The 16,930-nt window shown below is 41.1% G+C and overlaps 1 protein-coding gene across 8 annotated transcripts in view; it reads right to left on the reverse strand.

Annotated features, from left to right (window-relative positions):
* The window catches only part of grin2aa (glutamate receptor, ionotropic, N-methyl D-aspartate 2A, a), a 242,703-nt gene that overhangs the window by 108,492 nt on the left and 117,281 nt on the right, over nucleotides 1-16,930 (reverse strand). For all 8 annotated transcript variants that reach the window (XR_011347558.1, XM_069906920.1, XM_069906918.1 and 5 more), the window contains one exon: nucleotides 6,056-6,648. Coding sequence is in view for 7 of the 8 variants with exons in the window: in XM_069906918.1 (XP_069763019.1) it covers nucleotides 6,056-6,648 (593 nt within the window). In the remaining variant the exon portion in view is untranslated. The remainder of the gene's footprint in view (nucleotides 1-6,055; nucleotides 6,649-16,930) is intronic.

Below are 16,930 nucleotides of genomic sequence, written 5' to 3' on the forward strand. Positions count from 1 at the left end.
TCTTAAATGCACCTCACCCTTTCTGCACATTAAGTAATTCTTTATTCAATGGATCAGTGACAATCCTAATCTTGTATTGGCCCACAAATGGAATAATCTTCCCTCCATCAATCCTGTCAAAGCCTTCTATTATTTAATGTAGCTGATTATGCTCCAAAGACCTGTCTGGTTATTGATTAATTTATTAGTCGATTAAAATATGCATGTACTTCAACACCTACATTTATTCCACAATTAATAGTTTATTCATCAGGATCAAGGTACCAGATGATGAACTGTTCCTTTTAATGTATCAATATTGGAATTCATTTTAACCCACCACACTCAATTAAAAAAAATTGGTAGGAGAACTATTAAAATTAAAACAAATAACGAACCAGCTCAGATCCCAATCAGATGCAAGTTTAAACCAACAGAGTTTTGTGGGCAGATGAGGTGCTATGTATGAGTAATCCCTGTGACATTACTAACTAGACAAAAAAGGTTCTTCTTGTATATATTTGAGGAGGCATGAGAAAAATGTAAGAAAATAGGAAAACATCGTGAGGCATTGCAGCTCTATAAAACTCGAGTTAGACCACTCTTGGAATATTGATCGCCTCATCACAGGAAGTTTTGGAGAGGGTGCAAAGGAGATTAACCAGGATGTCACCTGGAATGAGTCCAAATCTGTTTCTTCTTTCATTCTTAACATTATGGGCTTCCACTTCAGAAGACACAAATAGCGTTAACTCCTGGAGACAGAAGATATTTCTCAGAGATAATACTTTCATTCCATCAACTGTGGAAATAGATCAAGGCCGGGTACCTGATAGGGTTAATATCACTGAGACCAGTTGTCTGGACAATTCATGAGTGACAGAAGCACAAGTAGGTCACAGACAGCACTACATTAGACTCCTTGGTAGCGTCAAACTTTACCAGTCACGATGTTTGGATGACTGCATCATACTCAAGCATCCCTCACAGCTGCTGAATTTTGAGATTAATTGAGAATTTACATAGTCAAGAAATGATATAGAATACAGTGAGAACCAAGAAACTGATGAAAATTTGACCAGAAATCTACAACTGCAGCAGATGTATTTAATTCATCAATTACACAATGTACTTCTTAATCTTGAAAACCTCCACTACATCACCTAAAAGAACAGAGTAGGGTTCGCCCAAGCTCCTTTTAAACCCATCCAGTCGTCAGAATTTCATGCATACCCAGCTACAAGTTGGAATGTCACTTTGTTTGAAATATCACATATATATACACCAGATTCTGGGGGAGTTAGAAAGAGTAGAATCAGAAATAGTGTTTCCCCTCGTTTGAGAACCTAAAACCATAGTCCATGGTGTCACAATAAGAAATCAGCTATTTAGAACAGACAGTACCTTCCATAATGTTGGGACAAAGACACTTTTTTTTTTACCTTTATTTGCCCCTGTGCTCCACCATTTTAAATTTGCAGCTCACAAGTGGTTAAAGTGCACATTCCAGATTTTATTCAAGGTTCTTGGTATACATTTTGGTTTGACCATGTCGAAATTGCAGCATTTTTTATACCTAGTTTCCCTAATTCAGGCACTGTAACTAAGGAGTTCCTCACTCACACAGTTTTAAATCTTAGGAACTGGACGCCTTGAAGGTTAGTACTAGGTTATTGAATACATTCAAAACAGAGATTGCTACGTAATTTGGCAGCCAAGGAATAATTGAATATTGGTATTTGTGTCAATAGTGTCAACATCCATTGGAGCGCTTACACCCCTAACGTCGAAGTACTCGAGATGGCAGAGGTCGACAGCATCGAGTCCACGCTGCTGAAGATCCAGCTGCGCTGGATGGGTCACGTATCCAGAATGGAGGACCATCGCCTTCCCAAGATCGTGTTATATGGCGAGCTCTCCACTGGCCACCGTGACAGAGGTGCACCAAAGAAAAGGTACAAGGACTGCCTAAAGAAATCTCTTGGTGCCTGCCCCATTGACCACCGCCAGTGGGCTGATAACGCCTCAAACCGTGCATCTTGGCGCCTCACAGTTTGGCGGGCAGCAACCTCCTTTGAAGAAGACCGCAGAGCCCACCTCACTGACAAAAGGCAAAGGAGGAAAAACCCAACACCCAACCCCAACCCACCAATTTTCCCCTGCAACCGCTGCAATCGTGTCTGCCTGTCCCGCATCGGACTTGTCAGCCACAAACGAGCCTGCAGCTGACGTGGACTTTTTACCCCCTCCATAAATCTTCGTCCGCGAAGCCAAGCCAAAGAAGAATGAGATCAAGAACTGGTTATGGCCATATGCCCTACTCCTGCTCCATTTCGGAGACATCTGAGCCAAGTGTTTCATTTGACCATGGGCATAACCAATCCAAGTCAAATGACAATCTGCCAAAGACAGCTGACAGCAGGTAAGTTGTTAATCACAGAAAGTCCAGGTAAATGATTTTTGAAAAATGTTTTAAACATTCCCTTTGGCCCAGGAAGAAATCATATTTTTCACCCATTTTATTCCAAGGAGTTTTGGGGCTATTCTTCTAAGTGCTCAGATGCTCTCACACACACATGTTGCAGTATTAAAAGGCTTGAAACTGACACTGAGAGTTCTCATATCTATCCCAGTCTCGCAATTTAAATCTTTCATAAAGATTTCAACTATCTGATTACTTCTTATCTAAACTTAGTGAGAAGAATCAGGCATGTAATATTCTTCCAACACACTTCTGTGGATAGCAATGAAGGGAGCCATACCTTCAGCTTAATTCTTTCACCCTACACCATGGCATCTCGGTCTGGAATAACCTGAGGATTTTCCTCCACAACCAAACAAGAAGATCATGTCTCGTTTTTCATGTCCTTTTTTATTCATTTTTGCCAGTGATTTGCGAATTAACCATACTGTGCTGGCTTTGGTAGAAGCTCCCTTCCTTTTCAGTCACAAGGTCAGGGGTTCATACGTTATTAAGAGAATCAAGCAAAAAATACAGTACATCTGGCATGGTGTACTGGTGGACACGCTATCTTTCAAATAGACATGAAACTGAGGCTCTCCGTAGAAGAAAAAAGATCTCATGACAATATGAAAATGCAATGCTGGCTGATGTTTCATCTATCAATCCTGAAAGTCCATCATCCAGTGCTATTTCCACATTTCTTCACAGCGTGGAAGGAGACAATTTTGAATTTCAATCTTTGCCACCCCACAGAACAATCCCATTCCCCCACTAAATTTTGCTGCAGCCTATTCCCCCCACATTCCCATCAATTTTTCCCCCGCCCCACACTATTCTGTCATTCAAATGCACACTCTGAATAACTTACACCTGCCAAATAATGTACAAACCAGCTGGTACATTATTGATGCACCACTGGTAATCTAATTCAGGCATGGTTTCAGAGTGTGTAAGACCAAGGCAGGTAGCACATCTGGAAGTCAACAATTAAACAGTGGCCTTCCCCTCTTAATGGCAGAGGGCCTTTTACAGAGCTGAAGCTGAGCAAAGGAAGTAGAGCCAAGCCTCAGGTCTGGAAGACTCCTTGTCTGATTTGAGATCTGGGGAACTATCCTGTTCTTTCCTGCAAGCAAGGATCACACCAGCCTCATCAGTGTGGCAAACTTTCTGACATGCTCTACACCAGGGGTGGCCAACCGTTTAATTTTTAATTTAGACATACAGCACAGTAACAGGACATTTCAGCCCACAAGTCCGTGCTACCCAATTACATCAACCTCCACCCCCCCCCCCCACAAGTACACATATGCAAGGAGGATTGGCCTGGGGAATTGGCACAGCTGTCTGAAAGACAGAATTTAAATGAGGATTGCAGCCTGATTTCACCGCAATAGACAATCCCTTTCCAGTGGTCTGCCATTTACTGGTCGTCTTCCGATTGATCACACTTGTGTTCTCTGCATTTGTAGTTAGCCAGATTGTTTTGTTGATGCTACTGAAAAACCAAATTATATGGGAACAGCATGCTTGACAGTGATCCATGGAGCTATAAAAATATTAACTACTTATGACATAAGCACTATATGTTATTTGCATCCCAGCAGTTACAACATAAATATCCTCACATCACTATTTATTCTTATTAAATTATCATTCTTGCCTTTCAACTACAGTTGTCCACACGTTGATTAAAACCATCTGTCTTCTGCATCATATGAGAAATTAGATATGAGCAAAGAGAAGCAAGATGCATGTGCTCTTTCTGGTATAGTTTGGATAAACTGTATCTAAAATACCAGTGGCTTTCAGTTTTCAATCAGATGTTTAGCTTTAGTTAGCGCAAGAAAAGCCTTCACTGCCATTGTAATGAACTGATATCAATGATGTTTCCTCTTTTATTTATGCCATATATAGAGCAAAGTAAACAGGCCCAAAACACTGAGAAGTTCATGGAATAGTACAGCCAAGAGGGCTCTTAATCCAACATGACTCCTTGAAGGAGCTGCCATTGGTCTGTTTAATATTGATAAATATTTTAATATTTTATTTATGTTTAACTTCTATTCTAATTTCTATTCTTATATATATATGTAAATATGTTCCGGGGTCCTGGAGAAACACCATCTTGTCTTTACCATGCCAGCATGGAGTGAACAATAAATAAAGGTGACTTGATTTGACTTAATAGTGGCTGATTTGGTAATACTGTTGTCTCTGACTTAGAAGAAGCTGTGTTCAAACCATCCCCTTTAGTCTTAAGCACTAAAATCTAGAGTAGGGAAGAACTAAGTCAGGAGCTGTCTTTATAAGGCACTATTATGTCCTCTCAAAGGAATGCAACTTCAAGGGACTAATTTAAAGAACTGCATCAGATTCTGAAGAGGAAAAATGCTGCATGCAAGTTAGCTAGACAAGCTTTAATATAGTCCAATGCTGATAGTTTATAAAAGGACTTAACGGATTGCAAAGCGGATTAGGAAAATAACATATAAATGTTTATCTCTGTATTGCTGCAAACTTCTCCTTTTCAGGCATCAAACCAATTCCTTGAGAGATGAAAGAAGGCAGCATTAACATGCTTTGGTTTGATGGTGGGAACTGTCTTGTAGTGGGTTTTAAAAAAGATTTATCAATAAACTCAGAGGAAATCATAGCTACTTAGAATCTGAGTTTTAAAAAAGATTTATCAATAAACTCAGAGGAAGTCATAGCTAGTCTTCTCAGGCTGACATGACTCATCTAATGATCTGGTTTTCAATAGAACTTCCTAACATTGGCAGAACAGAGCTTATAAGTGAGGCCATTGCCAATATTGTTGCAAATTGACACATTGAATAAGATCATGATAAAGGGGCAGAAGTAGGCCACTCAACTCTTTCCATCATGAACAGATCCATTCTCCTGCTCAGATAGTCAGACTGTTCTGCTTTAAAAACACCCAACAACTTGGCCTCCACAAACCCTTCAACATTCAAATGCTTCATGAGGTCCCATTTCATTCTTCTGTACTCCAAGGAGTACAGTCCAAGAGCCCCCAAATGGTCCTCATATGCTAATCCCTTCATTCCAGGAATGGCAACAGCCTGGATTTAACATAACTCCTTTAATTTAGGAAATCTTCCAAAGTGCTTCTCGAGCATTATCAAAGAAAAACTAATATGGAGCAACATTAGGGTAGGTGAATAAAATCTATAACAATCCAATTGACCAATAGTTCTTTGGTCAATTCCCTCTCCCTGCCAATATGTCTAGTGCGGCTTTCTTAAACAGTTTCTACATTTGTTACTACAATTAACAAGGACCTAATAAAAATGTAGTGGAAGCATTTTAATAATTCCCTCTTTCTCTTCTTAAGATTACACACAGAACCTAGTCATTTCCCCCAATGAGAGCAGGCAGTTGTTTACTTCAAAATCTTTCAAATTGCTATTTTAAAGTTGTCGACTGGAATGTATGCAAAAGGTTCCACAGCTGATAAATTAATTGATTTACATCAGTTATGCTTGAGGAAGCTCTTCCCATCATAGCAGTGAGAGAAAAAATCCACAAGATAGCATATGTCATTCAAACAGTTACACATAATAAAAATGAAACAAAACATCAGAAACTTACTTGTGCAGGGAAAGAAATGGAAGAACCTTCCTTTCCAACTGGCCGTAGCAACTCGTCTTTGCTTCAGGAATGTACCCATATTGCTCCATCATGGCAGAAGCAGCTGTCGTAATAATGCCAACAGCGTCTGTCACCCTTTCTGTAAGGGAGTAGTCCCATTCATCGTAAGACACAGAAATCAGCCCAGCTGGAAATTCCTCAGGTATGATGTCTGTGTTACCGCTTACCAAGCTGGGGACAATCCAAATGAAACCAAAGCCCGTGAGGCCCAGGGAACGAGCCTCCTCCAGTATGAAAATAGCTTCATCTTTTGAACAGTACAACAGAATAACTGAGGACTGTATTCTCTTCAATTGGACTTGCGCCTTTAAATCTCCATCAACGGCATCTAATGTGATGGTATTGAGAAGCTCCCAGCCAACAAAACTATTTTCAACCGTGGTTTTTAATACGCTAATAAACTCATGGTGTCCAGGGAAGGTGCTGGTTACAATGGAAAACTCGTGCCAGTCATATTCTTCCATAATATTTAGCATCACTCCAACCTGTTGTTGTATGGAAGCTCCAAACTGGAAGAACGTTGACTTTTGATCCTGTAATAAAAATTACAAAATTACTTAATGATAACATTTAATGAAAAAACAGTCAAGAACACTGGGTGAACAGATAAGACAATTGGAAATCCAAAGGGAAAATATATACATCAAAAATCACAAGGGAAATGTAACACAATCCTACATTAAGAGAGGTAAGAAATTAGATGAGCTTTAAGGAGAATCTTGAATGTGGATAGAATAGTAGAGGGATAAACTTCACATTCAAAAGCACAGTGTTGGAGTGTGAAACTGATTTGATTATGTACGTACACCTTACCAATCATCACTGTTCAACACATCGTGGTTCACAGGTTTTCTTATTTTTGACCACAGAGATCAATTTTCCAATAAGTAAGATGAGGACACATCAGCAAAGCTCAAATCCTTGCTGAATGGAGCTAATTAATCCTACCTAACTCAATGTGCTTTTCATTACAATATGCTAATACTTAGACAAGAATCTTTCATAATCCATTCAAAAATACTTGGCAGCAATCATTAATATCCATTGAGAAAACAAAAGGTTTCAGATTATTTCACAGCTATATCGGTAATTTGAAACATAAAAATCACAGAATTATTTTGCCTTAGAGGGACGCCTTTCAAAGTGTCTAGGGTTGGCAGAAATCTTATTAATCTTTTTTTCTCCAATATTTCACTGTAACTCTGTAACTCATTTTCCCCACAAGTATTTTTGCAAAATCCTTTTCAAGGACCTTGTTTCCACCAGTTTTGTAAACAGTGAGATCCAGATCATAACTGCTCTCAGAATAAAGAAAATGTGCCTTGTGTAAAGTTCTGAAGAAAATCAGCACATGAAAATCTAAAGGTATGCAATTTAGATCCCTCTGAACACATTTAGAATTGGACTGAACTGAACAGTTGAGAGGTAGTCTAAAATGGCGTCCTCTCAACTAAATTCACGAAGACAGCAATGGAGGCAGATAAGATAGATAAGAAGACAGTTTATTTGCCTTCATTAGCTCAGAATCAGAATTTATTGTCACGAAGAAGTCGCAAAATTTGTTGTTTTGCGACACCAACACAGTGCAAACATTCATATAAACCACCTTACAAAATAAATAAAAATAGTGCAGGAAAAAATGAAAGTAAGACAGTCTCTGTGCTTCGTTGTTCTTTCAGAATCTGACGGCGGAGGGGAAGAAGCTGTCCTTGTGCCAGTGAGTGCTTATCTTTAGGCTCCTGTGCCTTTTTCCCCAATTGTGGCAGAGTGAAAAGGGCATGGCCTGGGGAGTGGGAGTCCTTAAGGATATAAGATATTCTTGTAGATGCTCTCTGGTCCCTATGATGTCGCAGGCCGAGTTAACAGAAAAAGAAAGCAGGAAGATTAGGTACAACGATATAAAATATTAGTTAGCCCACAAATTTCTTACTGTTTGTAGTCTGGTAGCCATACTGCAGGAAGGACTGATTGCATTGGAGGGCTTTAAAGAAGACTCAGCTAGCTCTTGACAGAGATGGAACACTACATTCAGATTAATTGTCAGAGTACATGCAACCCTGAGATTTTTTTTTCCATGTGTATGAGGCAGAATTACCAGTATTTGTAGTTGTGGTGGTACACCACCGGCCTACTGCAGGGGGCAACCTCTGTACCTGGAGGAGTGTAAGGGGACAGGACAACACCTGGCAGGCTGTCAATCAGTCAGTCTAAATGGATCAAGCCCCACCAGGTTGGGTGTCAATCACCCTCCAGGATATAAGGCCTCCCGAGGCCTCACTCAGAGTTGTTGCAGCCATAGCCAGCCTGGCTCTGTGGAAGTCTTTGTGGATTAAAGTCTGTTGTACAGTCTTTATCTTTGTGTGTGTCTGATTCTGACTAACAACGCACCACAGTAGTACAAACAAAAACAGACTCAACATACAAATAAAGAAATGTAAAGAAACTGACTGTGCAATTCAGAAAGAAAAAAAGAATCAAAAAAGTACAGAAGTAAAATTCCTTAAATAAGTCCCTGATTGAGTTTCTCGTTAAGGAGTCTGATGTGGAGGGGTAGTAGCCGTTCCTGATCCTAGTGGTGTGAGTCTTGTGGCATCTATACCTCTTTCCTAATGGTAGCAGCAAGAACAGAGCGGGTGCTGGGTGATGTGGATCCTTGATGATTAAACCTGCTCTACGATGGCACCATTCCCTGTAGATGTTATCGGTGGTGGGGAGGGTTTTGCCTGTGATGTCCTAGACTGTGTCCACTACCTGTTGGAGGGCTTTCCACTCCGGAGTATTGGAGCACCCATACCAGACCATGATACAGCTGGTTAGCACACTTTCTGCAAACATCTGTGGAAATATGCCAGGGTTTCTGATGTCATACCAAACTCCTGAGGAGGTAGAGATACTGATGTGCTTTCTTCTTGATGCCATTAGTGTGTTGGTCCAGAAAATATCCTCTGAGATAGTGACGCCCAAGAACTTATGACTACTGACTGGACAGGCTAGGTTTATTCTTCAGGGATTTAACTGAGGTATATAAAATAATGAGGGGCATTAATTAGGTATATACTGAGAACGTTTCTAATTAACAGAGGTGTTGACTGCAGAAGTAAGGAGTAAAAGATTTAGAGTAGATTTGAGAAACAATTTTTATCATTTAAAAGGTCATTGGAATTTGCCCGAGGAGGTTGTGAAGTATTTGAAGTAGTATAAAAATGAGCACCATCATGTTTAAGTAGTATTTAAATGATCGCCTGCAATGCAGAGGATCCAGGGCTGGAAAATGGGATTAATATAGCAAGGCAGTTGATGGCTGATACAGACAGTGGGCCAAAAGCCCTGGCTCTGTGCTGTGACTCATGTTTTTATATCATAGTTGGTGCACCCATCTTTTGGCACTGTAGTTTTAATCTAGCAATCTCTTTCCAATATTATTTTGGAAACATTAATTCTAATTTTAACACAGCTGTCTCAGTAGAAATAGCAAAAGTGGCAAGTTAAAATTACCTCTGGAATTCATCTAAATCCCCAGACTATGATTTTAATCTGCTTCGACAGAAGCATGATGAACCTCTTGCCAAAGCCAATGGGCCTTTCCTTTCTTCAGCCAATCAACTCCCCATGATGTCATCAGATCTCAACTGTTATTTTTAACTTTGTGCCTGGCAGAAAAGTCACTGTGCTTTTTTAATCAAGTGAATCCAGATTAGGAGAATTAGTTGGAGAATCGGATCCTAGAAGAAAACTCTAACCTACCACACACAAGGTTGCTAAACAAGACAAGAGTCCGTGGTATTACAGGAAAGGTGCCAGCATGGATAAGAAGTGGGCAGACTGGTAGAAAGCAGAGAGGGGGAATAAAGGGTTTTTTTTTAATTGGCTTCTGGTGATGAGTGATGTTCCGTAGGGGTCAGTGTTGGGTCCACTGCTTTACACACCGTTATGTTAATGATCTGGATAATGGAATTAATGGCTTTGTGGCCAAGTTTACAGATGTGACAAAGATAAGTGGAAAGCAATGTTTTGGAAACAGGGAGTCTGACAGGCTGGGAGAATGGCCAAAGAGGAGGCAGATAGATCATGGGGTCACGAAGTGTATAGTCATGAACTTAGGTAAATGATAGAATTAAAAATAGCAGAGAGAATTGGGAGTTCTAGTGCAGGATTCCCTGAAAGTTAACTTGCAAGGAAGGCAAATGCTCAAGGACTAAAACATAAAATCAAGGATGCAATGCTGAGGTATGAGAAGGGATTGATAAGACCACATTTGGAGTATTGTGAGCAGTTTTGGGCCCCATTTCTAAGGAAAGATGTGTTGCATTGGAGAAGGCCCTGTTTATAAAAATGATCCCAGGAATGATCTCACATATAAGGAGTATTTGATGACTCTGGGCCTTTACTCACTGGAATTTAGAAGGATTGGGGGGGGGGGGGGGGGTAGATCACATTAAAACCTACTGAAAGGTCTGGTTGGAAGGGTCATGGGGAAGATGTTTCCAGTTGTGGCAGAGAATAGCACCAGAGGGTACAGCCTCAGAATGAAGGGGTGTCCCCTTAGATCAGAGAAAAGGAGGAATTTCTTCAGCCAGAGGGTGGTGAAACCGTGAAATTAGTTGTCAAAGACAGCTGTGGGGGCCACATCACCTCACATGGGAGATATCTGAATAACATATTAAAAGCAGTTGATGGGTTCTTGATTATTAAGGGTGTCAACAGGAAGAAGGCAGGAAAATGTGGTAGAGGAGAAAAATAAATCAGCCTAGATTCAATGGTGGAACAGAATCAAATGGCCAAAAAGCCTGTTTTTGCTCCTACGTCTTATGGAGTTATGGGACTGTCCTTCATTCTATCAACTTTGAAACTGAAAATATATTAATGAGGCCGAGGCTTCAAACCACTCAGTTCTCAGATCAAGTTATCACTCTCCACTAATACCAGATTTGACGGTATATAGGACCCCCATTTTATTCCCCCCCCCCCAAAAAGAAATTGCCTCAAAAACCACCCCGGGTCCTTTTCTCAAAGACAACATTTTGGTGCCGCCTTTTCGGGCACCGATATACAAATGTAGTGGAGACTTTCCTCTGTAAGATGGAAACATGAGGAAAACATTCAAGCTACTCACCCAGTTTCAAGAATCCCATGGAGATGCTGCAGCTGTCCAGGAAGTAGACCTGCAGCTTCGTGGACTACCTTCCCTCGGGTGGTCTGTGCTTTCCAGAGTCACAGCCACTGCTCAATTTCCCCATTCGCTCTCTCCCTCCTTCCCGCCCACTCACTTGCTCTCTCCCACAGTGCTTTGAGGGATCAGGCTTTGTTCAACAAGCAAGGCCCCAAAGCAGATTAAATGAGGCGCAGGGGCAGGTGGGAGCGAGCGAGCAGCCTGTCAAGCTCAGCTCAACAGGCTGCTCGCTCACAGCCACCCGTCCCCGCGCCTCTTCAGTCTGTTCAGGGAACCATGCTCGTTGAACAAAGGCTCAGCGTGGAGCCTGATCACCCATTTGAAAAAATAGTCTGCCCATTTATTTTTTTCTCTACCAAAATCCATAGCCATATACTTTCCAACAATGTACTTCTTTGCCATTTCTCTGTCCTTCTCTTAATCTGTCTAAGTCCTTTTGCAGCCTGTTTCCTCAACACTATCTACTCCTCCATCTCTCTTCATATCATCTGTAAACTTGGTTACAAAGCTATTCATTACAAAAACCATATCATTAATATACAATATAAGGAGCACCACGGTCAGCTTGGGGGTGGTACAATTAGTGTAGTGGTTAGCGCGACGCTGTTATAGTGCCAGCGATCCAGATGAGGGATTGAATCCCAATGGGGAGTTTGTACATTCCCCCATGTCAGCGTGGGATTTCCCAAGGGGCTCTGGTTTCCCCCCACTCTTCAATACGTACCGAGGATGTAGGTTAATTTGGTGGCACAGGCTGTTACCAGGCTATATATCTAAAATATTGAATGTAATAAAAAGAAGCAACCCCAACATCGACCCTCGTGGAATACCACTTGCCACTGTCAGCCAACCAGATTATGAGCCCTATATTTTGACTCTCTGCTTCCTTCCAATCACCCAATGCTCTATTCATGTACGTTTTCTGTTATTCCATGGGCTCTTATATTGTGAATTAGTCTTAATTGTGGCACCTTGTCAAAGGCCTTCTGAAAATCCAAATACACAACATCCACTTCATCTCCTTTTCTAGCCTGTTTGTCACTTCTTCAAAGAATTCCAATAAGTTTGCTAAGCAAGATTTTTTTCTTTATTAAACCATGCCGGCTTTGGCCGATCTTCCCATGTGTCTCCAAATAATCCGTTCAGTGCTCGGTCGCAGAGGATGGCCCCCTAGAAGAGGACCGCCCCACCGGTCTAGGGTATATGACGTAGCTACTCCCCTGCTAGTCTAAACCTCAAAGACCAATAATCTGTCATCCTTGACAATTAATTCAAACGTCTTCCCAACCACTGACATCAGGCAAACCAGCCTACAATTTCCATTCTGCTGCCTCCCTTCCTTCTTGACTAGTGGGGTGACATTGGCGATTATCCAGTCCTCCGGGACTATATCCAAATTTATTGATTCTTGAATTAATGCCTCTACAATCTCTACCAATATGCAATCCATCTGGTCTGGAAGGTTTATCCACCCTTAGATCATTCTGCTTTCTGTGCACCTCTCTTGAAATTGTAACAGCATTCATTTCCCTTCCCTGATATCTCTGCCCCCTAATGTTTCCTATATTCTAAGCTCTCTGATCACCTCTGATACACAACTCAACACAGAATCCACTATTGCCTCTAATTTACATTTAATGGAATCCTCACAGATCTTCTTAATGTTGGGCACAATATTAGAAAGTTGTATCCTTCTGCCAGGAGTGACATCAAGTCGGTTCCTGTATTTCACTTTCATTGCTGCATAATATGAAAATTGTGCATCTAGTGCCGTTTTCTTCCCCGCTGAGGTGAATCCAAGTGACAAATATTTTTTGTCATAACTTTGTTTCTTTATAACTCCTGATTTTTCAAAATAATCAAAGAATCTTCATGAAAAAAGTGGCACCTCAGTAATTTCTTCAGATGAATTATCCTAGTTTCTTTTTTAAACTAACAATTCATGGATCTTAATATTGCACGTGTTGAATATCTTTAAACTATGGTCAGCTTCATGCCAAAAGAAATTGGATTCTCATGAGTTGAAAATGATGTGCAGGTCTGGAGTCTGCATTGCTGATACGAGGCCTCATGATGTTATTTTTCTTTCTTAGGGTGGAGTGCACTGTTTGCTGCCATCCAGAAACAAATTGAATTAAAGACAGAGGCAATAATTGATTTAAATAAAACCAGATAGATCGTTATTACTCCCGTCATTTCTTCTGCGGAATCCTTGTGCTTTTCCGTGGAACCCCAGGATTCCAGTTTAGGAAATCTTGTCCTAGTGGGTTCATCAACAAGCTGTCCTAAAAAGCCATCTTGAAAGCATTCAACAAAATCTATCTCTTGGGATCCAGTCCAAACCTGTTTTTCCCAATCTATTTGCATGTTAAAGTCCCCCATGACTATCATAACATTGCCCCTCTGACACGCCTTTTCTATTAGCCATTGTAATTTGTTGTTAACATCCTGGCTACTGTTTGGAGGTCTGTATGTAACTGCCAAAAGTGTCTTTTTACTTTTGCTATTTCTTAACTCAAGCCACAGTGATGCTATATCTTCTGATCCTAGTCATTTCTTTTTAATGATTTAATGTTATTCCTCACCAACAGAGCCATCCCACCCCCTCTGCTTACTTGCCTGTCCTTTCAATACACAGGGTATTCTTACCTCCCAATGACATCCATTCTTTAGCCACAACTCCATAATGGCCACAACATCATACCTGTCAATGTACAATTAAACTACAAGGTCATCCACTTTATTTCTTATGCTGTGTGCATTTAAATACAAAATCTTTAGCCCTTTATTTGTTACTTTTGACTCTGTGTCCCTGTTGCATTGCAACTCATTCCACTGGCAGCAAATTTGCTCTATCAGCCTGTCCTTCCACGCAAACCATCCATTAGCTGGCTCCTACTTGTGCACCAACTGCCTCTTCACTTTGTTTCCTACTCCCCTGCAAATCTACTTTAAACCCCCTCCACACTCCTCCCCCCCCACCCCCCAAATAATATTAGCAAACCTCCCTGCTCGGATATTAGTTTCCCTCGAGTTCAGATGCAACCCATTCCACAGGTCAGCCCCTTCCTCAGAAAAGATTCCAATAATCCAAGAACTTGCTGAACCATCTTGTCAGTACTCATTTGTCTGCACTCTCTTCCTGTTCTAACTTTCCTAGTTTGTTGCACGGGGAGTAATTCAGATATTGCCATCTTGGAGGTCCTGCTCTTCAGCCTCTTTCTTAACTTCCTAAACTTGCTCTGCAGGACCTCGACACAACTCCTGCCTTTTCATTGGTATCAATGTGTACCACAACTTCTGGCTGCTCACCCTCCCCCTTAATAATATTCTGCACACGCTCAGAGAGATCCTGGACCTGAGCACCCAGGAGAGAACCCACTATCCTACAGTGAAACATGAAAAAAAGTCTTCAGATGCAGCGATTGTAGTCAAAGTACAGTACGGCTGAAGGAACTCAGCTGGTCTCGCAGCATCTGTAGGAGGTAAAGATATATTACCAACAATTTGGGCTTGAGTCCTTTGTCAAGGCATGAACAAAAAGCAGGCAGGCACTGGAATAAAAAGACAAGGGAGGAGTCTTCCCTAGAGTCTCTCTTGTGGCTGAAAAATCTCCTATCTGTTCCCCTGACTGTCAAGTCCTCCATGACTATCACTCTACCTGACTTCACACTTCTCTTCAGAGGTCTGGGGCTGACAGGGTGCTATTGGCTGCTACCTTGCCCAGATAAGTCATTCCCCTCAGTAGTATCCAAAGGGGTATACTTGAAGTAGAAAGGAATGGCACTGGAGTGTCCTGCATTGCCTACCTATTCCCTTTCCCTCTCCAGAATGCCACCCGGCTACCTTCCTCCTGTATCCTAGGTGTGATTGCATCCTTGTAATTCTTGTCTAATATCTCAAGAGCCTCCTGAATGATCCAGAGTTCATCCCAATCCAGGTGCAATTCCCTAACCCGGTCTGTAAGAAGCTCCAGTTGGGTGCACTTCTCGCAGATGAAGTCATCACGGATACTGCTGGCATCCATGAGTATCCACCTTCTGCATGTCCCTGCCCTGGCTGTCACTCTCACTCTCTATTAAAGAGGAAAGAGTTGTAAAAACCTGTCCTTACATTGCCTCAACTCTTATACCTCCACCTCAGCTTCTGCTCACCGAACCTCTCAAACTAAAGCTTCAAATTCGCACTCCTACACTGGGCCTCTTGAACCAAAGCCTCAAATTCCCAATCTAAACTGCACCACTCACACACTGCTGCTCCACAATGGCTGCTTAACTTGAGCTTCCCTTCCTTTTATTGGCTATAGCTAATGGAGCCAATAGAAAAATTTACACAAGCACTTACCTCTCCCACTGCTTTTTAAATGCTTCTCCTTTTATTTGTCCAAAATCCAAAACCTAGATTTTGCTAGAAAAAGTCATGATTCTGCACTGAATTGCTGGCATTCCCTAGAATGAATGCTTCTAGGTTTCTGGACTCTTGTATGAATGTGGAACCCACAAAGTTATTGATCGCTCCATGCTGAAGTCCAGCCCAAGAACTTCTCAAGGAGATTACCAGCTCAGGAAGCCATTCATGGGCTTCAGATGTGGAAAGAGAAATGACATTTGACTGTCAGAATATCCTTCACTGCTAAAGTTTAAATAAGATTAAAGGCAAGGCGATGAATATCTCCTATTGATAATATCCAGGAGATGTCACCAGCAAATTAGATTTTGACAGTTCTAATTGAGCTAAGCATAGCATAAACATGTCAGAGACATGGGTTCTAATTAAGCAATCTGTCACTGAGACTGAAGATTGAGATGAAGAAAAATGGGAATATTGTTTTCTGCACATTATCAGCCTGGAACCAAGTAAGCCTGCTCGAGACTGGATGCTAACAAGGGTTAAAATTTGGAATTCTGATAATCACTAAATAGAAAAACAGAATTCAGGATAATTCTCTATCCGGTTTCATTTCTGACCTACCTATCTGTGGCCTCCTGCACAGTTACTAATGCCAGCTCGAGCTATAACAGCCAATCCTCCAATGGGCACATGGCAGTCTTTTGGACTCAATATCAAATTTTCCAACTTTATGGAACTCACTTTCTCTGTCTGTACCAAAATCGTCATTTTAACAAGTCAACTATATTTGATAGTTTTATTTTCTCCATTAGCACAGCCTGACTGGCTGTGCATATCCAACAGTTCTGCCAATAGCAACACATAACACAAGGAAGATTCATCTAAGTCCTTCCGTTAACTCAATTGGCTTCACCTCCCCCTATTATAAATATTTTCTTTGTCCTTTCCAGTCCTCCACCACTTTCACAGCAGCCATTCTTACCTCCCTTTGAAGGGTTTCCAGCCTGAAACAGTAACTCTGTTTCACTTTCCAACAGATGCTGTCTAACCTAAAGAGTGCTTCCAACATTTTCTACTTTTATTCTTGATTATTCTATTATCAGGAGACCTGTATCCATAAATTGGATGATATAATGCCACGTATTAGTACTCCTCAATTTACAATGGGATTATGTTCCGGCAAACCTATTGCAAGTCAAAAAAAAATTGTGTCGAAAAAAAATGCACCTACAATTTTTTATAATTACATTTTGAATACCTTTATTCTACACTGAAAAAGAACATTAACGTACACA

This window comes from Narcine bancroftii, chromosome 12 (genome assembly GCF_036971445.1).
Source record: "Narcine bancroftii isolate sNarBan1 chromosome 12, sNarBan1.hap1, whole genome shotgun sequence".
In the NCBI taxonomy this organism is placed as follows: Eukaryota; Metazoa; Chordata; class Chondrichthyes; order Torpediniformes; family Narcinidae; genus Narcine; species Narcine bancroftii.